This window comes from Erythrolamprus reginae, chromosome 2 (assembly GCF_031021105.1).
Source record: "Erythrolamprus reginae isolate rEryReg1 chromosome 2, rEryReg1.hap1, whole genome shotgun sequence".
NCBI classification, from domain to species: Eukaryota; Metazoa; Chordata; class Lepidosauria; order Squamata; family Dipsadidae; genus Erythrolamprus; species Erythrolamprus reginae.
Genome location: NC_091951.1, coordinates 297,968,686 through 297,991,746, shown reverse-complemented (window position 1 = coordinate 297,991,746; position 23,061 = coordinate 297,968,686). Strand labels below are relative to the sequence as shown.

The 23,061-nt window shown below is 37.4% G+C and overlaps 1 protein-coding gene across 2 annotated transcripts in view; it reads left to right on the top strand.

Annotated features, from left to right (window-relative positions):
* FER (FER tyrosine kinase) overlaps window positions 1-23,061 on the top strand; it is a 141,000-nt gene that overhangs the window by 97,744 nt on the left and 20,195 nt on the right. For both annotated transcript variants that reach the window (XM_070742949.1, XM_070742948.1), the window contains one exon: window positions 16,937-17,060. In XM_070742949.1, the coding sequence (XP_070599050.1) occupies window positions 16,937-17,060 (124 nt within the window). The remainder of the gene's footprint in view (window positions 1-16,936; window positions 17,061-23,061) is intronic.

Genomic DNA, 23,061 nt, shown 5'->3' with positions numbered 1-23,061 from the left:
GCAACGTGAGGAAATATTATTTCACTGAAAGAGTAGTAGATCCTTGGAACAAACTTCCAGCAGACGTGGTTGGTAAATCCACAGTAACTGAATTTAAACATGCCTGGGATAAACATATATCCATCCTAAGATAAAACACAGGAAATAGTATAAGGGCAGACTAGATGGACCATGAGGTCTTTTTCTGCTGTCAGTCTTCTATGTTTCTATGTTTCTATGAGGCTTCACTTGTTTTGTGTGACCCCATTTCTAGTATGCTGCGGCATAGTGCCAGTCTATGGGCCGGGAATTGGGGATCCCTGCTCCAGAGAATAGATTAAACTTGTAATGTTATCTCTTTGCCAATTCATAATTAAAAAAACCTGTCTTTATTAAATCTGTGGCAAAGGAGAGGTGATTAAATCCCACATTCCAGTTGCTGAATCTGCCATTTCTACCTAATTTTAAAGGGGGAAATGTTTTCCCCCCCAAGCAGCAGAAAGGGACAGAGTTTTGCATAACATCTTTGCCTACATGATCTCCAGCTATACTTCAATCAGGATCTGCCTGAGACAGGAATGTGTATACTTTGTCAGGAAAATACCTGTCTGTTTTGTGAACACCAGGTAGCATCATTCTACATCCAAAATAAAATCACATCACAGCCCTTTTGCAGAAACACACCTTACCTTTATTATACCTATTTATTTTGATGCTGTTTGAAACTGGAGCTGTATCCCTGTAGTCAGTACTATAACAACAAATATATTGAGTCAAAGAATGCATTTGATGAATTGAATCATAACCTGAGAACAATCATTTCCATTTTTAGCCTCAACCCAGCTTTGATTCCTGGTAAAGGTTGCCCCAGTAGAAGAGAGGTTTCCCATTATATAAAGACCCCATGCAGTGATCTTTTGTCTACCTGTGCACATAAGATGAGGGCCGGGGGGGAAATCCTTTTAGAAACAATAATGTACAACTTTTTAAGCATGATATGCAATTAGTGAAATATATCTTTATGTGGAATAATAGTGGCTTAGAACAACTCACTTTTAGCCCTATCTTAATATCTTTTGGCTCCCAGTGCTTTCAAGCTAAGAAGCATTTTCCTCCTATCTTTCCTGCCTTCTGCCTGCAATAGATTGTCACCAGACCTGCTGCTTCACGAAATGTTATTATGTTAATGGGAATGGCTTTGAGGTTTTCCCTACACGATCTGGTAGACAACGGGAGGAGACCAAAAGCTAGTCTCTTCCAGGGTCCTATAATAATGTTTTGAAATTGCATTTTTATTGGTGGTCGTTCTTCTTCTATGCTTTGTACACGTAAAAGAAAAAGCAGGAGGTATGTGTAGTTGATGTGGGGAGAAGAAAAATCCCAGCAGCCCTTATTCTCTATGCATTTTTACTCAGCTACATGTGGTGGGAAATGATTAGTGCCGATCCAGTCCCTGCAGATCCTGAAGCTAATGATCTAATATTTCTCTTTCTCACACATGTGGACAACTGAATTTAGGCTGTCTTCTGAAAAGCAGTAGTTTCGTTTGCTGCCTGCTTGGTTTGCTATCTTAATTGTTAAGATCATATTTTTCAAAAGAGTATGACAGGCCAGCTCCTGAATGCTATGTACATGAGCATGTTTAATATCTGACTTAAATGAAAATGCTTTCTTCCCTTCAGACATAAAGTTCAGTTTTTCAGGAATGCATTAAGAGTGAATACCATATTTCAGGAGGATTCAGTTTCTAATTCCTCTCATGCATTTGCTTTGCAAAACGAAGCCAAAAGAGTATTCCATTGCCTGAGGTCTTCAGTTCATAGAAGCCTGATCTGATATTCTTACAGAGGCAATAAAATATAAGTTTTATTACTGCAACAGAAAAACAGTAGTGGCTGTTGCCTTTATTGACATTTTTTTTCTCATAGTTGTCATTGTATTCAGTACTGAAAAATGGACTTAAAATTATTTGAGGAAACATTAAGCAACCCCTTGGCTATAAAGAAATAGAATAGATTGTGATCTGACAGTAGTCTTGACAAATTGGTAACAGAATGATCTTGTTTGCTTAAATTAGGATGCTAAAGAAGAAAGTGTGGTGTATTTAAAAAAAATAGGTTGAAACCCAATGCAGTTGAGATACTGAAAACAAATTCTTAGGCTCAGAATATGTTCAAAGATATTGTAGATTTTTAAAATGTTAAATATCATAGAAGGCAACTTGACTAAATTCTTCTTCCTACTTTCTCAAGACCATTATTACCAAATTCCCTGTGAGAAATATCCCTGAAGAGAAGGGAGGGAGCAAAAAAGCAGGCATTAGCCACCATGAAAGCTTGACCAGTTGGATCCTTCCTTCAACAAGGTCATTATTGTTGCCATTTACCTTGTGGGAAGCATCCTAGAAATGTCTTTGCCTTTGAATAATATTTATTTTATTTTTATTTTAAAATGTTTATATTTATTATAAGCTGCTTTGGGACAATTTCTATCCTAAAAGATAGATTTTAAGTGCTTTCTAATAAATAAATAATACATTATACTAATTCATATGTTTTGACATATGACTGACTCTAGTTAGAAGATCTCAGGCTGCAGTTATTAAAAGAAGGGGGAAAAACATCCAATTAGCCTAACATCTGTCTACTTCTATGATAAATAATGCACACACATAAAACACATGCAACAAAATGAATGTAGTGACAAAAAGCACCTACTAATGACAATTTTTTTTCTTTTCCTTTCAATAACAAAACTATTCAACATTGAGATTAGAAAACTTCAGTAATTCAAGACACTTGAGCATGAACTGTTCAAGTTTATGAACTTGAACAGTTCATAAAGATGGTTGAAGGAAGCTTGGCAGGTCTAGAGCATATTGTGTATGAATCATGAATGGCCAGCGACAGGTTGGAGGCCCAGCACAGACTGTGTATGAGTCAAAGGGGGACATGGGAAGGCCAGCAAAGTGTACACAGGTTGTGAGGTATTGTGAGTGAAAAATAACTTGAGCAGAAATGGTAATCCCATGACTGTGGCTTCTTGCAACACTTATACAGTAAGACCTCACCTATCGCGGGTGTTACGTTCCAGACCCGGCTGCGATAGATGAAATCCGCAATGGGGAATTTATCCTCCTTCCCACCAGCTCCGGATGCCTGGAGGCGAGCAACAGGTAACCTTTCCCCCCCACTACTACTTACTCTGCGCCTGAAGAAAAGAAGGGGAGGGGGGCAAAAGAATCGTGGCCCCCGAGCATTCCCGACCCACTGCTGTTCTTTGCAGCAGTTCGGCCAAACGTTGTCTTTTTTGCCTTGCCCTGGCTGGAAAGTCCCTGGTGAGCTGCCCCGGCTGGTTCTTTTTTCTCTCTCTCTCTTTTCTTTTTTTCCCCCCTCCACCTGCCCAGCACTTCCTCTTCCGCCCTCGAGCCCAGTCTGGAAATCCCCGCCGCGTCGCGTTCCTTTTTTTGCTCGTGCTCGCTCGTTTGCGCGCTGCCGGGAGCTCTTTCTACAACCCCAAGCACACCGCCGCCGCTGCCAACCACTAAGCGTGCCTCCAAAGACTGCCTTCTCAGCACTGGAGAGGCGGGTTGAACGAGGGGACGGGCCTCCGCCGGAGCTCAGTCCCCGCCCCGCTCATCATTTGGGAGTCCCGCTGGAATTATTCTAGCGCTTGTTTGGTGAAATGATTCAAATGAAGCTTCTCTCTGAGCATGAGATGAGCGCTTGCCCTGCCCTTCCAAACTTCTAAGCTCCATATCTGTGCCAACGCTGACTTCAAAACCCGCGATGAAGTGAAGCCGTGGTAGATGAAGCGCGATATAGCGAGGGACTACTGTATTACTATTTCTGATCCTAACAAGAAATCACAGGATTTCTTTTTCATCTTTTTGTGAAGTAATACTCTATTTGGTAGGGCTGCGCACACACAAACTGGAATTTTTAAAAAATTAGATACAAAACCTTGCAAACAATGTAGCTGTTTTAATAATAGCTCTTTGCAAAATATCTCTTTCAAATGCTTTTTACAGCCCCAATATACAATCATATGTTACTGTTTTTACCATTTCCCCTTATTTCTTATGCAATTTCTGCTTGACAAAATATTCCACATTTAAAGTAAAATTCTGTTTTTCTACAAATAGTCATGTGGAATGGATTAGTTTGTACATAGTGCATTGCTAAAAATTTGCCTGTAAAGTTTCTAGTTTTCTAGTCACCAATTTTAATTGATAATATTGACATTGAATCCACAGTAGGAACCCATTAACTGCAGCAGTCATGGAATTGATGAAATTGGATAGCAATTGGCAGCTGAACAGAATTGAAAATACTGTACAAACTTAAATTGTATTTGTAATTGAGTAGAAAAGTGATAAATCTATATATATAAAACATTAATCACAAAATCTCCAGAACATATATGGTGAATTTGAAATTCACTATATATGTTCCTCTTCCTCCTAGGTGTCACTAAAAAAGGATTTTTCAAAATGACCATTGGAGCATTGGGATTTTCTAGATTAATAATAAGCTCTGAGGCTAAGGAGTTCTCCCACATCCCAGCTGAAAAGAAATCTGATCCAAATGCAAAACACGAGCAGAGGAGTTTCAATTTCATTTTTGCTTTCACAGTAGCAAGAACCTTTACTACAGAACAATTAAGCTATGCCACACCCAGGCTCCTCCTTCTCTCCTTGCTCCCACAGCAAATACTGTTTGAGTTTCCAAACACTCCTCAACTCTCTCACATACAGACAGAACACTAGCCACATGAATACTGAAGGATACTGATAGGCAGAATTTTTCCCCTTATTTTCCTCCTCAGTTCAGATGAATCTGTACCTTCTACTGTAATATCATTTGAAGAGAAAACACAAGAAAAGATTTACCATTGCAATTAGGAAGTCAGTAAGGGAAGCTGCACACAAATATGTTCAAACTCGCCCCCAAGTCAGTAGACAGGCTATTAAAAAGTATACATCCAATAACCATTACGTTAATCAGTCACAAATGAGATCAATGCCTTGGACTAATAAGTAATTGTCTGGTCTTAAATATGAATGTCAGATTGATTACTCCAGGGATGAGGTTGTTGATCTCAAACCCCAGTTACCTTGTGCCTGATGCCATGCTCTAAAATGGCAGGATGAAAGTCCTGGGATGTGCTGTAATGGTAGTAAAGTCCACCTCCCTCCCTTCAGCCCTCCCTTGAATTCTTACACTGCCTTCTCATCCACCAGCATCCAATGGCAAGCATTTTCTTTCTGCTGTCCAAAAGTACAATGGTTGCTTCCAAATGACATCTTTTGGAACCAGAGAGGTAAAGGAGGGAAATGTTATAGTAAAGTTTGTTGCAACTTTTCTTTTATAAGAAAATTACAAAATTAGAAAATGTATACTGCAATATGGGGGAAGGGAAGTTCAGTTGCAATACTTTTTGAAATTCTATCAGCTTCAGACAGATTATTTGTTTTTGCTTTTCCCACCATATGTATGTTTATAGTGGTAAACCATAGACTTTTAAATTAAAAAATCCATTGTGCTAGGAGAAGAATGTTTCAGTTGATACAACATACAGTATCTCTTATTTTAGTTCATCCCTCTTTCCCCTCTGTATGTATGCATATATGCAAATAATATGCATAAACCATTTCAGACTTCAAACTTCAACTCCCAGTAAGATATGTTCATGGATCTGCAATGGGATATAAAGCTTTCCTCTATGAATAGAATTACTGTAATACAAACTGGGCCGAGGTCATTAAATTCAGAGTATGATAGAGATGATTTGTTTCTTCTATCAAGTTACTTTCTACCATGAATAGAATTACTATAATACAGACTGGGCCTAGGTCACTAAATTCAGATTTTGATAGAGGTGGTTTGTTTCTTCTATCAAGTTACTTTCATTTCAAAAACCGTATACCGTATTTTTCGGTGTATAAGATGCACTGGTGTATAAGACGCACCTAGATTTTAGAGGAGGAAAACATGGGAAAAGGTATTCTGAACCAAATGGTGTAGTATTATATTGTTTCATAAAATACCAGCCCAGCAGAATACTTTTTACAACCATGTACAATTTTTACAAACTTTCAAGACATGTGGACTTCAACTCCCAGAATTCTTCCATCTGTCATGCTAACTTAGGAATGTGAGTTGAAGTCCACAAGCCTTAAACTTGCCAGGTTTGAAGACCCTGTACTCCTAACCCCTAACTCAGGAGTCTTCAAACTTGAAAGCTTTAAGTGTTCAAAATAAGTCCAAAATAAAGCAAACAAAAGAAGGCTCTACAATCAGCCTCTCCACAAAGTAGCCAGAAATTTATTAATTTCCTAAATTACAGCAGGATTGTAGCCACATCTTTCTTGGGAAAGGGGGTCATTCCAGAGGCTTATGTTGCACAGAGTAATTTGCATGTGTGAAAAGTTAAGTTGTAGATCCTTCAACAGCACAATATATCCAATCTTGTTTAGGTAAGTTGGATGGAGAGGTAGGATAATCATCAAAATGTTAAATGAATAAGAGCATTGTTTTATTAGATTCCAAAGCTGCTCAGCTCTAGAATGACTATGAGCAACTTACAATAAACATAGAAATCAAATTTCTGATGTACAAAACTGACAGATTTTTTTGAGAATGTGTTATAAGTTGTTGGTTGATGAAATATCATTTCCCTCCTAGCATTTGTACATTAGTACAATTGTGTTTTCAATGTTTTTAAAATACATCATAGAATAAAACTATAAACTCTTCAAGAGAATTACAGTCTGCTGAAATATAAGCAAAAAGGCTTAAAAGTCAACCTTTGAAGCCAAAAGACTTCAATTATCAGAAGCAGGTCTCCATCTGTGTTCCTCTGCACTGTGAAGCATCTCTTTTAAGATTTGCTCTAATAAGAATTGTTATATGTCCAATAAGTAATTATAGTGACAGTGTTTAAAGTCCATGCCTGTAGTTATCTCTGTAAAAACACGAAACCTAAGAAATCTATTGGAACTGAACAAGTTATTTTAACTAATCCAAGGGTACATTGAATGGACCCTTCCGTTCTTTAAACACAAGTAGATAAACCAGGAATTTGAATCATCTTAGAAGGGAATCTCACTATTCAGAAATGGAGGGGATTCTTTTTCACACTTGCAATAAACAAGAATGAATAAAAGTTGCTTTTCTGAATGAGTTCTGTGGTTGGATGAGGACCCTCTCTTCCATTCATAGGGCACAAGTGAAAGGAAAGCTACAAGAACAACACATTAATTGCTCTGAAGTGCATCATTAAACCTAAGGAGGGATCGGCAAAAATAGATCTTCAGTTAAAAGTCTGGCATCCCGAAATCACCGTCCCACATTCCAGAACTAATCAACTCCCATTTATTCGAGGCAGGCTTGCTCTTCTTAGCATCTCTGGGCTGGCGGCTTCAGCCACCTGGCCCCTTTCGCGGCTCTGCCCACACAGCCACGGGAAAGTTTATATATCAGGGCTGGTGGCGGGGGCACTCCAAAGACCACACTGCCGTGACTGAGGCAGGAGCGGGCAAGAGGAGGAGGTGGCTGCCGCGCTGGCAGAACAGCCCAGGAGACCTTCCCCTCTGCTACAGTGGGCCCTCCAAGATCCACCCCACAGTGCTTGGGCCACGCAGATAAGGAGAATGCTCGCCCGGCTCGGCTGAGGCAGGGGTGGGCGAGCGGCTGTGGCAGGCATCGATCGCCATGCCTCTAGCCGCGCCTGCTGCCGCTGCTCTCTCACTCCAGAAGAAACTTAGGGCTTTGCTGCTCGGCTCAGCTGAGGCAGGGGCGGGTAGGTCCGTGGGCGCTTGGAGTGAAGCCGCCTCACCTGAGCCAGGTGAGTGGCTGTGGCAGGGGCCAATCAGGGCTGCCTCTCCCCGGCTGAGACAGCTTCCCTCCAAGCGCCCTTCTCCAATCGCCGCGCCCTCCCAAGCATGGGGTCAGTGTGGACGACAGCTCTGCACCTTCAGGGCTTGTTCACCGACCTCAGATTCGGCGGCGGTGGCCTGGGGCATGGAGGTGACATTCCCGGTGCTGCTGCTCCTTGAAGGGAAGCCGCCAGAGCCGCCTAAGCAGTTGCCGCCGCCGCCTCCCATCCCGCCTCGGCAGCATTCGATGTATAAGATGCACCCAATTTTTAAAGCACTTTTCTGTGGTCTTATACACCGAAAAATACGGTAGTTTGTTGTTCCACATAGTCTATTTTAGATTCAAACTTGCTGTTATATTATAGATGGTAGTGTTTGTGTAACATATATTCTCAATAAATGTAACATGATTATAGTATTAAAAAAAAATGTGGCCAGGGGGCAGTAAAACAAAATTCACAGCTAGTGATATGAAATGAAAGTGCTCTAGTGAAATCCTTTTAGTTGGTTTGAAGTATTAATATACCCTATTCCTTATGAAGATGGATTGCGAGAATTTTTGCTGCAGTTGATATAAATGCCTGAGTTTATCAGTAGAATAATTCCTTTATATTAAAGGATAGGCAATTAGGTGTTAATTCATGTCACAGTGAATAGCATAATCAAGGTCTAATAGCAGTTGATATCACATCTTGTACTCCGCACTTTCATGATGTAAATTACCCTTTTCCTTACCTAAATGCTTCCTTTGTAATGGAACAGAGCATATAATATTTTACATGTTGCAACATAAATCTTCATAAAACAACTTTTAGAAGGTAGATTCATCAATTAAAAATTACAGAAGGGGCACTGATGAAAATCTTCAAACAGGGTTCTCTTTAACCTTCTTTTTCATCAAGCTATAAGGAATGAATGAATATTCTATAAATTCTATTTTTTCCTGGTTATTTATGCCATAAACAAAAGATAGTCTGATGTGAAATGTGATAAAACAAAACATAATTAAAGAGACTGAAATATTGCTATTTCACTGATTTCTTATATGCTGCTTGGAATTTAATTTTTTCTCTCCTAGACATTGTTCTTTTTGTTTCTTTTATTTTTCTAATAAAGACATTCAAGAGTCAGGTTGATTTTTACCTATTTGTAGTTTCCATTCTTTACACATTCCCTGCTTTCTCCTGAAATTGAGAGTCTGCAACTGTTCTCTCTATGGACAGTTAGATAACTGATATGCTAAGACCAATTTACCTGATGGCATCATGTCTGAATTTGTTTGTTTGTCAAACATGTATAGAACAGTAGTAGTTTGTATAAGCATACATAAATAAAAAAGTAACAATAAAGGAAGACAATAGGACAGGAGGACAGGGCCGATAAGCACAGTGGTGTGCTTATGCACCCCCCTTACAGACCTCTTAGAATTGGGGAGATGTCGACTGTAGACAGTCTAAGATTAAAGTTTTTGGGGTTTAGGGAGAAAACCACAGAATCAGGTATTGCTGAAGTTATATTTTCTGCAGTCAAGTTTGGAACGGTTTACATTTCATTTAGTTTGAATCTATTACATGCTTGTGTATTATTGTGGTTGAAGGTGAAGTAGACATGAACAGGAAGGACATTTTGCTATATTATTTTATGAACTACATTTAGATCAGATCAGAGGCGATGTAGTTGTAAATTGTCTATACCCAGTATTTCAAGTCTGGTAGAATAAAGTATTTTGTTGTGAGCGGAGGAGTAAAAGACTTTTCTTGTGAAATATTTCTGGACTCTCTCGATTGTATTAATGTCTGATCTGCAGTGTGGGTTCCAGACAGGTGAGCTGTATTTCAGAATTGGTCTTCAGGAAAATTCTGGTTTTGTATGCCCTGGTTAGCAGTGCAATATTGGCAGAGAAGAAGTTACATAAGATTAGATTAACAACTCTTAGTGCCCTTTTACCAATCTTGTTACAGTGGGCTCTAGCACTTAGGCCGTTGGATATGAGTACTCCAAGATCTTTGACAGAGTGAGGGTCATCTACATGTTTGTTTCCTCCAAGTTTGTATTTTGAATTCTGATTCTTTTTGCCAATGTATAAGATAGAACATTTGTTGGTTGAGATTTGAAGTTGCCAGTTGTTTGACCATTCTGCTACATGATCAAATCTTTTTGAAAGGTAGCACCATTATCGAGGGTGTTAAATAGTTTAACATCATCAGCAAAGAGAATGCAGTTGCTTATAATATGATCACAAAGATCATTTATGTAGAGTATGAAGAGTGTTGGTCCTAGAACATTGCCTTGAGGGTCACCACTGTTGACAGGAGCAGGATTTGATATGGCACTTCCTGTTTTGACCACTTGTTGCCTGTTAGACAGGTTATCCAATCACGAGGGGTTCAGAGATGCCATAGGATTTTAGTTTCAGAAGTAGATTGTTATGTACTACTGAATCAAAGGCTTTACAAAAGTCTATGTAAATTGTGTCTATTGTTTTACCCTGATCAAGTTGAGTGGTCCATATGTTTTTACAGTTGCAGATTACATGAATTTTTTTCCCCTGAAACCAAATTGTTTGTTGGAGAGTAGGTTATTAGTTTCTAAGTAGAGTTAATGGATTGTTTTTTGATTGATTGCTTGACTTTTCAGGTAATGCAACCCAAAGAGATCGGTCTGTAATCCATGAATCCAGGAGTCATGGCTAGTTGGACTGAACACAGCATATTAATTCATCTTTTTTATTTGTAGAAAAGAGGAATTGGAGCACAGAGGTTGATTAGACCCGAGAGTGCAGGTTGACTACCAGTGGTCCACCATTTTGCCATGGAAGGTGTGTGAAATGGTTCAACACCGAAATAGTTGTTATGAATTTTTCAAGCTCAAGACAAAACTTTTGTATTCTGGGATGAAATTGGCTACTTCTGATGGAATTGTTTAGCATGTTCTATCTGTTCCAAACAAATGGGTTATTGTTTTGTGAGTTGTGTTTGGATTGCTTAATTCATTTTTTTTTAATTAAAAAAGCTATCATAGTAACAGGCACTCTTCATGTTCCTGTTGGCGTAAACTGGGGGGGATGTAGGAATGACTTACTAAATAGTTGCTCATCCTGTCTTTATATTGTATGCCTTTCATAATTCTTTAAGATTGAAAAAGTGAAACTGGTGAGCATGTGAAAAAAAGTTTAAAGGAGCTTCCCAAGAAATCAGTACAACACAGCCCTTTGATTTCCATGTCTTTAGTCGTTGTGAAATAAATCTTTTATACTAAAGACTCATATAATGGAATATTTTGGTTAGTATGGTTCTCCAAAGCTAATTTATTCAATATTTTGAGATTGTTTTTTAAAACTTATCTTAAAAATAACATGAGCAATGGAGGTTTTAACGGTATGTAGTCTTATTTTAGTACTTTTATTTGATAACTTGATATACTGTACAAATAAATAGTCTATAAATATTCAGTTAATACTAAAAATATCTACAAGTGTTTGCAAGGTAACTATTTCTTCTGCAGGAAAACAATGGTAATTATTATGATTTCCGTGATTATAGTTGATTCGTATCCTCAACCAACTCTATGTTCTTTCTTTGGACTTGGCACTGTTTTAATCAAAGCACTTAACTTCAAATCATTTCATTTGTTTTTTTAGTCATTTGGTACCATATAGAAATGTTCTCTGCTTTTTTGTTCTATAGATTTTGAATTCTATTTTTACTTTTTGTAGTTAAAGTTTGTTCTGTCTTAAAAATTGATATTATTCAAAAGTGATCTCTGTGAAAGTTTTTATTGACTAACCACTAATTATTAGGAACTAAAGAAATGATGGTTTCTTTTAAAATATTACACAAGTGAATACATGATTTGTATGTTCTTATTTTTGCTCAAATATGCTCGCCCTTTGTTGAACAAATACAAAGATAACATCTGGTAAACTTACCTGCTTACGTCTGGAACGCACCACCAAATCCATTGTCTATAACCAGACTCTGTGTTGCAATCTAATTTGTTCTGACTTGCTTAACTGCCTGGAATCAAATCAGGCATTCAGGAAACTGAACTATCTACTCAGCAATCAATACACAAATTCATAGAACAAAGTCAGTGAGCCAAGGACAGTGCAGATGACAATCATTTTAAAGTACAAACATCAAAATACTGTAAATTCAAGGAAATTTACAGATAGTATATTGAATTGTGTATAATTGCCCTATACTTCTAAAAAAAATCAAAATCAAAAACTAGTACAAGTTTTGAAAAGAAGACCTTGGCTTACTCTAAGGCACTCTGTAGAGCTGACCTTGAAGAGCAATCAGAATCTGTCCCAGAATGCAATGCTACGGACAGTTTTTGGCATTGTTTGCTACATTCATATAATGCTTCTGCTCCATGAAGCACAATGAAAAGTGCTGTTTGCCACCTATAAAGCCCTACATCTATGTAGGGCTTTAAAGCCCTACGTAGATGTAGGGCTTTATAAGTGGCAAACAGCACTTTTCATTGTGCCTCATGGAACATTAATTGTGCATATGAACAAACAATGCCAAAAACTGTCCATGACATTGTATTCTGGGACATCTTCTGATTGATCTTCAAGGTCAGCTCTACAGAGTGCCTTACAGTAACCCAAGGTCTTCTTTTCAAAGCTTGTACTAGTTTTTGATTTTGATTTTTTTTAGAAGTATAGGGCAATTATACACAATTAAATATACTATCTGTAAATTTCCTTGAATTTACAGTATTTTAATACATGTATGCATGTATGTCTGTATCAGAGGTGGGTTTCATCAGGTTCTGACCAATCCTGGAGAACCGGTAGTGGAAATTTTGGGTAGTTCGGAGAACTGGTAAATACCACCTCCAACTGGCCCCACCCCCACGTATTCTCTGCCCCCCGACTGAGTGTGAGGAAATGGGGATTTTGCAGCATCCCTCTCCTGTCATGCCCACCAAGCCACACCCACCAAGCGACGCCCACAGAACTGGTAGTAAAAAAATTTGAATCCCACCACTGGTATCTATGTATGCTAAATTTATATGGCCACCCACTTACATGTGACTTTGGGTAGCTTACAACATTAAAAATCCACAACATAGAAACCAGAAAAAACTAGCCCAACCTATAGCAGAACCAACAACTCAAACATTTGATCTCCATTTGGGATTCCAAGGCCCACTGACAAAATCACTTATTTCATATATTTCAGAAAAGCAATAAGATGGGGGCCGTAAGGCCAGGCTACTTGCAGGATTGCTTCTCTCCCATTGTTTCTGCTCATCGCACCAGATCTAATAGAGAAGACATGTTTCATGTTCCTTCTATAAATAATGTTATTTTGTTGGATCCTGGAGCCATGCCTTCTTTGTGGCAGTGCCTGCTTGTGGAATAGCACCCCACCACCACCACCAGAGATCAAGATGGTTTCAAACTTGTTAGGCTTTTATAAGGCTCTGAAGACCTGGCTGTTTCCCCTGGATAGTTATTTGTAAATAGTTTGTTTTAATCATTATATGTCAGTCATTGCTGTAATATGGGAAGCCATATAAATTGCTTAAATCGTTTTTTTAAAAATACAATTTTTATGTATAGCATAGTTCAAGAAATTTGAAAGGCGTTTTGGTTTTTAGTCTCCAGATTATCCTTGTTGCTCATTTCCAAACCTATTCCAGTTTCCTACAAAGTCTTTCAAATGTAGTGTTCTGAATCAAATACAGCAAAATAGAACATGATAGTTACTTTATAAGATTTAGAAATTATTCTTCTGGTAGCTTAAAATTGCATTTGCTTTTCTTAATAGCTTTACCACACATCTGGCTTACATTCAGTTTCTAACCAATTTCATCATTTTTTCACAAGTACCATTTCCAAATAAGATATTCTCCATTCTTTAAGACATATATGTCTTGGATTTTTGTATCCTTAAGTGAAATTTTGGCAATCATGAGAGTTGGTATTGGATTTAAATCAAGCAATTCTTTTTACAGATGCATTTCTCTTGTTGACTTATTTGGGAATTATGGCTTCCCATGTCAAGACTCTATCATATTTGTTTATTTATCTTGTGAAACTTTTCTTTTGGCTGAATAGGAGAATATAGTTTTCTGATTACATTTATCCACATTTCTCATTTTACCAAGAATCTCCACAATCGATAGTGGCAATGGGAGCTGTGGAGGAAAGGGAATATCATAGAAACCCCATTAATTCTAGAATGATCACATCACTCAGAACATGAGGGAGACATTTCATTATTTAATAGAAAAAAGATCTTTCAAAGTGTTTTGTCAAATTGGTTACATATTTTAAATAAAACTTGGTCTTAAGGTGATTTGGGGGTTTTCAACAAGATTAATTGAAAAGCTTGAGAAGAATACCCCAGTTTATTATTATCAAAGAACAAATGCCATATGGTTAGAAGATAGTGGGTGTAGGATCCCTTATGTTTAATTTCATAAGGTTTTATTTTTGCTTATTTAGTTTGTTGTTTAAACTACTGTAAATCACCTTGAGTAATATGAGTGTATTAGTGAGGTGCTATATCTATGTATAAATAAATTCATCTAATCCCATGTCTAACTTATTTTTAGGGGCTTCACTATAACGCCATCTTTATGACTATTGGAACATGAAATATTTTATGTAAATATACAATTGTAACACTTATTTTCACATCCATTTTCTAAAGAAGTAGATAATTATACACTTGAGGCTATGTAAAAGTACTTTGGATGTTGTTGTTATTGTTATTGTTACTAATGATGGGCTGAATTTTATTTACAACTCTCCAGTGTTTCAATCTCACTGATAAATGTGATAGAATTTTTACTGAAGTTATAAATTAGAACCATATAATCTGTGATATATATGGTTCTACATAGGTGAGAACACAACCATAGGGCAGTTGGTTTTCTTGAAAGCTTTAACTAAACGATGAGTACTTAAGTTGTCACCTCTTGAGTCTTTCTGTGTATGGAAGCCTGGTTCTTTGGAACACTTGGTAAAAATGTCAGGATTTGGTAATTAAGCTAATCCCTCTCACATTCATGCCAGTTGTTAATGATTTTATATAATAAATAAGAAAAAGGATGTTTCTTTCAAAGCATGGGAGACACCTCTTTTTTGGGAATGTATTTCTAATTTAATTTTGAACCCTATGGGTATTGCAGAAAACATGGAGATAAGACACCTAAAATTAGAATTCTTCCCTTTTTTGTAGTTTAAGTAAAATAAGACCCTTAAGCCTTATTGAAGACTATTTTGCTTCTTAGTTGTAAAATAGGATAGAAAAGAAATCTTAGGGACTAGGGACTTAGGGACTACAGATGTTGGAAACTCTATATAAGTTACAGTTTACTTACCCCTGCTGTGATCTATCCTGAGGCTAAGCTGTGTAAGACCTTGAATTTCAGACATATATTAATAAATGGATTCTTTAAAATAAAACCCTATTATATTTTATAATTCTCATATCAGGTTTTTCCTTCTGATCTTAATGAGCTTTCAGAAAATGCTATAGGATAAAAATGCAAGTATTTTGCCAAACTATCATTTAAGTTTTTGTTTTAGACATGCAAGTTTAGAAACTCCACTCCAAGAGAGAATGTCAGATGTGTATATGATTACAAAGTATAAACATGATTGTGAATATATAAGTACAAGCATGGTTATAAGTACAGGAAATTTTACGAATACGCGGGTACATTAGGACAGGCATGATAGGCACAATGGTGCACTTATGCATGTCCCTTACAGACCTCTTAAGAATGACGTGAGGTCAACAGGAGACATTCTAAGGTTAAGGTTTTGGGGGTTTGTGGAAGAAACTACAGTGTCAAGTAATGCATTCCAGGCATTGACTACTCTGTTGCTGAAGTTGAATTTTTTGCAGTCAAGTTTAGAGTGGCTTACCTTAAATTTGTATCTATTGTTGGTGCATGTATTGTTGTATTTGAAGCTGAAGTAGTCATTGACAGGTAAGACATTGTAGCAGATAATTTTGTGTGCTACACATAGGTCAGATAAAAAGTGGTGTAGTTCTAAATTATCTAGGCCTAAAATTTCAAGTCTTGTGGCAATAGCATATTCTGTTGCGAACAGAGGAAAGTAGTACTCTTGTTGTGAAATATCTCTGGATATTCTCAATTGTATTCATGTCTGATATGTATTGTGTATTCCAGACAGATGAGCTATATTTGAGAATTGGTCTAGCCTATTTTGTTGTATGCTTTGGTTAAAAGTACAATATTACCAGAGAAGAAGTTATGGAAGATTAGGTTAACCACTCTTAATGCCTTCTTAGCAATGTTGTTGCAGTGGGTTCTGGCACTTAGATCATTAGAGATGACTACTTCAAGGTCTTTTACTGAGTGAGGATCATGAACAAGGTCTTTTACTGAGTGAGGATCATCAACAAGGACATGATCATCTAGTTTGTACTTTGTGTTCTGAATATTTTTGCCAATGTGTAAGACTGAGCATTTGTTGATTGAGATTTGAAGTTGCCACTTGTTTGGTTATTCTGATACATAATCAAGGTCTTTTTGAAGGGTTGTAGTATTGTTGGTGGTGTTGAATAGTTTTGCATCATCTGCGAAGAGGATGCAGTTACTTTTTATATTGCATCTTCAAATATCTCTTCACATCTTACTTTTTATGGATTACTTTAATGCAAACTTCCCAAATGCTTTGTGCCCTTCTTAAAAATGGAATTATCACTGCCTCCTGTAAATAGCACACATTATTTCCAATAATCAGAATAATGATCCAACAGAGCATTTCTCCTGTAGGTGCTTACATATCAGCTAAGAGATAATAGACATGTCCTGTGCTTACTGCAGCTTTATGCATAGGTTTCTTCTTAAGTCTTCTATGCAATGTGCAGAATTCTCCTTGTAACAGAAATATATCTAAACTAGTTTGTAAAAATTAGTTTTAATTAAACTATAATCTTGTTATTTTTACTGAGCCATCAGATTGATTGAAAAGCATAGCAGAGTACACTGCCTCCTGTTCAGTCAAGTATCTCTAATGAGAGATAAATGAGAATATCACCCTATCATGTCTCATTGCTAATCTGTCTCTTTCTCTAGGAGGTGATTTCCTTTCCTTTATAAGAAAGAAAAAGGATGAGCTAAAAACCAAACAGTTGGTGAAATTCTCATTAGATGTTGCTGCTGGGATGGCGTATCTTGAATCCAAAAACTGTATACACAGGTAAGAACAAGTCATACGATCTTTTAAAGTATAAAATCCATAAGCATAAATGAGCTGTAACAAAATCTGAATCTTATGTCATATTTATTTTACTTCATTTATTCATTTGCTTAAATCCAAATGAATAAATAAATTTACCTGATAGAGAACTTACCTGATAGAGAACTGGATGTGATTGATTAAGCATACTTAATCAATCACATCCAGTTCTCTATCAGGTAATATAATTGAAGTACCCCATTAAACTATAGGGTTCAAGTGGTATCTGAGAAACAAATAAAGCTTCAGAAGATGGAATAGTTTCCAATTGTTCACATCTCTGAACATTCATCTTCTGCTAAACATTTTCTGTTAGTAATAACAGTTTTTTTTCCCTTCTGTCATGAAGAAAAGAAGGAATGCGCTCAGACACATTCCAGCAAGAGCCCCACTCACTTATTATCTAACCAGAATGAAAGCCTGTAGCATTTGCATCTCAGCACTTACTCAGTGTCTAATTAACACTTCATACCCATATTTCAAATGATTACCATTCAATCAAGGCAGTTCTGTGCCTTCATGCCCCAGTTTCCCTTCCCTAATAATTACAGATGCTACATTGACAGTATGCAGCAATACAGTGTCAGAATAATTACTTATTCACAAAAGCTCTTCATGTCAGACTTTATCTCCACCCCCCAACTCTGAATTAGATAATAGTAGGATATCATTATCTGGTGCTCCCACCATCAGATAGTTCTTCAGATAGTATTGCTACAGCAGAGAAGTTCTGCATTCATTTTTCTGTCGGTTTAGTGAAAGAGGATTTAAAAATGCTTTTGTCTTAAAATAAAATAAAATTCAGGGATGATGTATTCTTGTACTACTTTGTTATAAGGCAGTGATGGTGAACTTTTTTCCCCTTGGGTGCCAAAAGCATGCCCACACCCGTAATTTAATGCTCCTCTGTGCCCGCCTACCTATGCATGACCCCTCCTGCTGCCCCATTCCCATGCATGTGCGCACAACCCTCTCCTTCTCCTCCATTTCCTAGCTTCCAGTGAGCCTGGTAGGCCCGTCCTCCCCCTCCACCCAGGCTCCGGAGGCTTTACTGGAGCATGGAGAGGGTGCAAATGGCCTCCCCCCCTGGAGGCCAAAAATGTTCTCCCAGAGTCTCTGCACGAACCAAAAATCAGCTGGCTGGTATGCAAATGTGCGCTGGAGCTGAGCTATTCGTTTCCAAATCAGACAATGTGATTTTCTGGATGTGTTTTCTCATGTTGTCTCTCATACCTATGATGTCAATTACAGACTTCTCTCATCTTTTTAAGTGGGAGAACTTGCACAATTGGTGTCTGACTAAATACTCCCCCCCCCTGTACAAAAGCAGAGCTAACATAATGCTAAAAGGGATTGGAAATAAGTCCAAAAACCATTCAGAATTTTAACAGATTGGGACTGTCTGTACAATTCATAACTAAACAATTATTTACTATAATTATTTCAGATTAACTGATAATTTTTAATATCCAAGTATAAATAGTTTCAAAGGGAAATATTTAAATAGTTTTTATAGAATTTATATTAACTGGATATTTTGATTACATTTGTTTGTATATATATAGCAAGAGGAGGTAATTTTTATGCCTCTGAATGTTTTGGGGTATAACCAAACTGTTCAAGAGATATGGAGTATTTTGAAGTGCTCTTGTGAATTTTTTATTTCAACAATTGTTTTCCAAGCTATCTTTTGCGCTTTGAAGCACATTAAGCAGAGAATTCATTTCACAGTGTCATCCACCAAAGCTTTTATAGCAATGAATATTATCCAATGCCATTTTGTTTGTTACAAATTCAGTGTTACTTGTCATACTGATACTGCAACATCATAGGTTTTTATATCTTTTAAAAGAGCATTCTTAAATAATAGCTTGAAAAGAGAAATGTTGCTTTAATTCCCAGTAAAGAAAATATTTCACATTACCTATATATATTTCACTTGCTTATCATATCCTTCTTCCACTTCCACTCTCAGTTTGTTTATTTAAATATTATGAGATTGAGGGGGTTTTGTTCATATATTTATAGTAGTGCTTAGTTCCCCACCATTTAAGGCATTGATGGAGCAGAATATCACAAGACTATTAATGGGCAATTTCTCTAGAATTATTGATTGATTGGTCTGTCTGTCTGTCTGTCTGTCTGTCTGTCTGTCTGTCTGTCTGTCTGTCTGTCTGTCTGTCTATCTATCTATCTATCTATCTATCTATCTATCTATCTATCTATCTACCTATGCTGCTCAACTCCCTAGGGACTCAGGACGGCTGACAACAAAAATAAACATAGATCATGACATTTTCTTTCTACTTTGGAATCGCTTGTTCTATTGCTTATGTAAACAGTTAGATTTTCAATTACAGTGGTACCTCTACTTAAGAACTTAATTCATTCTATGACCAGGTTCTTAAGTAGAAAAGTTTGTAAGTAGAAGCAATTTTTCCCATAGGAATCAAAGTAATAGCAAATAATGCGTGCAAACCCATTAGGAAAGAAATAAAAGCTCGGAATTTGGGTGGGAGGAGGAGGAGAAAGAAGAAGAGGAGGAGGACAGTCGCTGCTGAAGAAAGAAGGTGAGATGAGGGGAATCAAAAAAAATTCAAAACTTTGAACGCGCCTCCCATACACCCGGCTTGAGGCTGCCTCCCATACACTGCGCCAGAGAAAGAAACCTAGGTGGATGAGAGGGGGGAACCTCCTGCTTCTTTGACCGAAAGGCGGCTGCTTCTGCTACCTGCTTCCTCTTCCTTCCCATGCTGAAGGGATCCCCTCTCCTCTCACTCGCTCGCTTTGTAGCCGGCGTCTTTCCTTCATTGTGGTGACTCCTCGGTTTGGCTGAAGCCGAGTTTATCTGGCCGAGGCGAAGCACCCCCTTTTGCCTTTCCGCACCCAGACGCTCCGAGAGGCACCGTCGCGCTGGGTGCATGGGAGGCAGCATGAGGGAGTCACCACAGTGAATTGGTTTATTGCCTCTCCAAGTGCCCAGAGAAAGGAAAACGCTCCGTTCACTCTCGGCTGCCCAGAGCGAAGGGAGCGTTTCTTTTCTCTGGGCGCTGGCAGAGGTTTATTCCCTCTACAAACGCTCAGAGAAAGGAAAATGCTCTGTTCACTCTGGACTGCGAAAGCCTCCTGTGGCAGCCCAGGAAAGCACGAGATGGCTGGGATTAATGGGGAAATGGCAGGAAACTGGCCAGGCCTTTGTGCCGCTCTCAAATTTCCTGGAAAATTTTTCTGGGCTTGGATTCTTAAGTAGAAAATGGTTCTTAAGAAGAGGCAAAAAAATATTGAACACCCGATTCTTATCTAGAAAAGTTCTTAAGTAGAGGCATTCTTAGGTAGAGGTATACTTTCTCAAAATAGTTGTCTATTTATGCTGTTTAGGCTGACTGTATACATCACACTTCAGTTTTGGCAAGTTCACTGAATTCGTTAGTCATTTGTCATAGATCCCCTTCAAATCAACACCCTTAAAATGTAAACTATCCTAAATCAAAAGGTGAAATGTTTCTATTTTGTCTCTTTCCTCTATTGGGAGTATAGATCTCAATCTTGTTTGTAGCATTATATAAATTTGAGGCCATGACACCAGAACCACTGGCAGATATTTTACCACAGATGTTAAATTATGATAAGAAAAGCAGAAGTTTTTTCTGAAAAAAGGAAGACACAAAATACCTTAGGCATAATCATTTGTATTATAGTACTATAGTTTTAACATATCATTCCTTTTATAGATATATTAGCTATTGCATTTGTGGCAAGATTTATAATTGTTAATTGATGCTGTATTTCAAAATAACTGGTACTAATGCAGTATAATTGTTTGTTTCTGAGCTGAGAATAAAGACCTCAGGCAGTTGCTTGAATCAGAGATGAAGTTTATTCCAAGAACACAATATGCAAAAATCAGCTGTCTGAAGTGGTTGGTTTAATGCACTGTCTTTTCCAAGAGATCTTTATATAGGAAAACCTTGCCCATATTTCTTGAAAGTGCACCCTCTAGGAATTGCTCTCGGTAATCAGGCATCCTGCTAAGTTTGTGATATTCTTAGTTTAGCACTTGCTGATCAAAAACAGTGATCTGTTTGGAGAAAGGAAACTTTTTCTTATTTGATTACAGAGATAGTTGATTTCAGGGAGTGCAAGGTCCACTTTTCAGATCATTGAATGCCACTTTGCATGGTCAGCTGTGTTTCCAGGGTGCACACCAAGGTGCTTGCATATATTTGTTGATGGAATCTTACCATCTCTGTTTTCGGCATCCGTGAAGTCACCAGCCATTGACTTCTAGTCGGTAGGCAGTCTTGGCAATGGGTGCTGCTCTCAAGACATATTTATACCAGTGGAGTCGGCCTTCTTTCATCTCTATAATTGGTGCCACACTAAAATGTTGTCGAATGGTGTCATTTGTGATGTGGTCAAGAAGGAGATGCCCAAGAGATCTCAAATTAAAATTCAAATAAGAGGAGGGAATGCTTACCTTTCCTTTCAATCTTAGCCTTGGGTCTTATTCTAATTTGTGATTTTGAGCCTTTTGTCTTGATTATAGTGTAATAAATGTATGATGAGAGGACTTTGATTTCCTTCCTATAATTGACTAAAAAATAACAATGCCCTTGCAAAGTAAATCTAAAAACAATAATGTGTACGTAAGTCTGTCTTGGCCAGTCTTCAACAGATATCATATGGGATACTGTCAGAATAGATTTCTTATTCCAAACAGTCTGAAATGTTGTGCTGCAGCCAGGAGATCTCGCCCTTGTGTCAAGAGAATTGATATCTCAGCTGATCAGCAGGATGTTTGAGGATAGAAACATGAGTCTTAGAATTATTTTGCAAGCAAGGTTTCCATCTTCAATACTTTTTAAAATAGGGAATCGTCATAGCTTGTTCATCTCCTCACCATCTTAGCATTTTGTAAGATTGTCATTATACAATACAATGCACTCTATATTTTCACTTCTGATAACAAAGTGTTAGGAATATATCAGAAAAGGCCTAAAAGACAGAACATAATTTAGTGTACAACAAATAGATAGAGATAGATATACAAAGGCTATTAATCCAGATCTCTGAAGTTATTTCCAACATATAGTAAGTTGGTTTACTATAAAATTATACTATTGTGTATTTAGTTAAAATGTAATTGTTGAAATGAAGACAAATCACATTCTGATATTCTTCAGAAAGTAAAAATTACAAATATCATTTGTAGCTATTTTTCATCTGTGAATTATGGTGCTCCATGATGAGATTGGTCCTTATTAATTTGGAGAATCCTCATTTGCATGTTATTGTCATTATCTAATTAATTTGTATGTTAGTGTGTGCCCATTTGCTTGCCAAGATCCAATTTAGTTTAGTTTTTTTCATAACCAACAGCAGATGAGAACTAATCTGGGCAGCACAGCCTGAATCAATACAAGGGGCCTCTATTGGTACTGTCTTTTTAAATTATTATTAAATATTTTTATTGATTTTTTACAATATAAAACTCACACAACATAAAACAAGTGTTTTGTGTATTGTGCCCACCACCAGACAAATATTCATACCCCACCACCAAATCGGGGGTGTTTCTTGTATAAACCATTTTAACTTGAGAACAAAGTATCTATTTACATATTATAAAGTGATTCCAATTTTTTTCTTGTAGCTTGGTCTCGGATTCTACTCGCCATATATCGTCTTACTTTGTCCCATCGTCCCATCAGTTGTCGCAAGTCAGTTTCATTAACCAAATTCATCCTTTTATCCATAATCTCAAATTGAATGTGGTCCACCATGTACCGCTACCAATTTTGCATTGTCCATTTTGTCGTACCCTTCCAACCTAAGACTATTACCGCCTGAGCGCTTTCTATAGCTGCTTGTTTTATTTCTCTAAATTCTCCCATCGCATTTCTTTTGACTAATAATGCCATTTCCTTAGTAATTATCCATCAAATATTTAACATCCTATTAA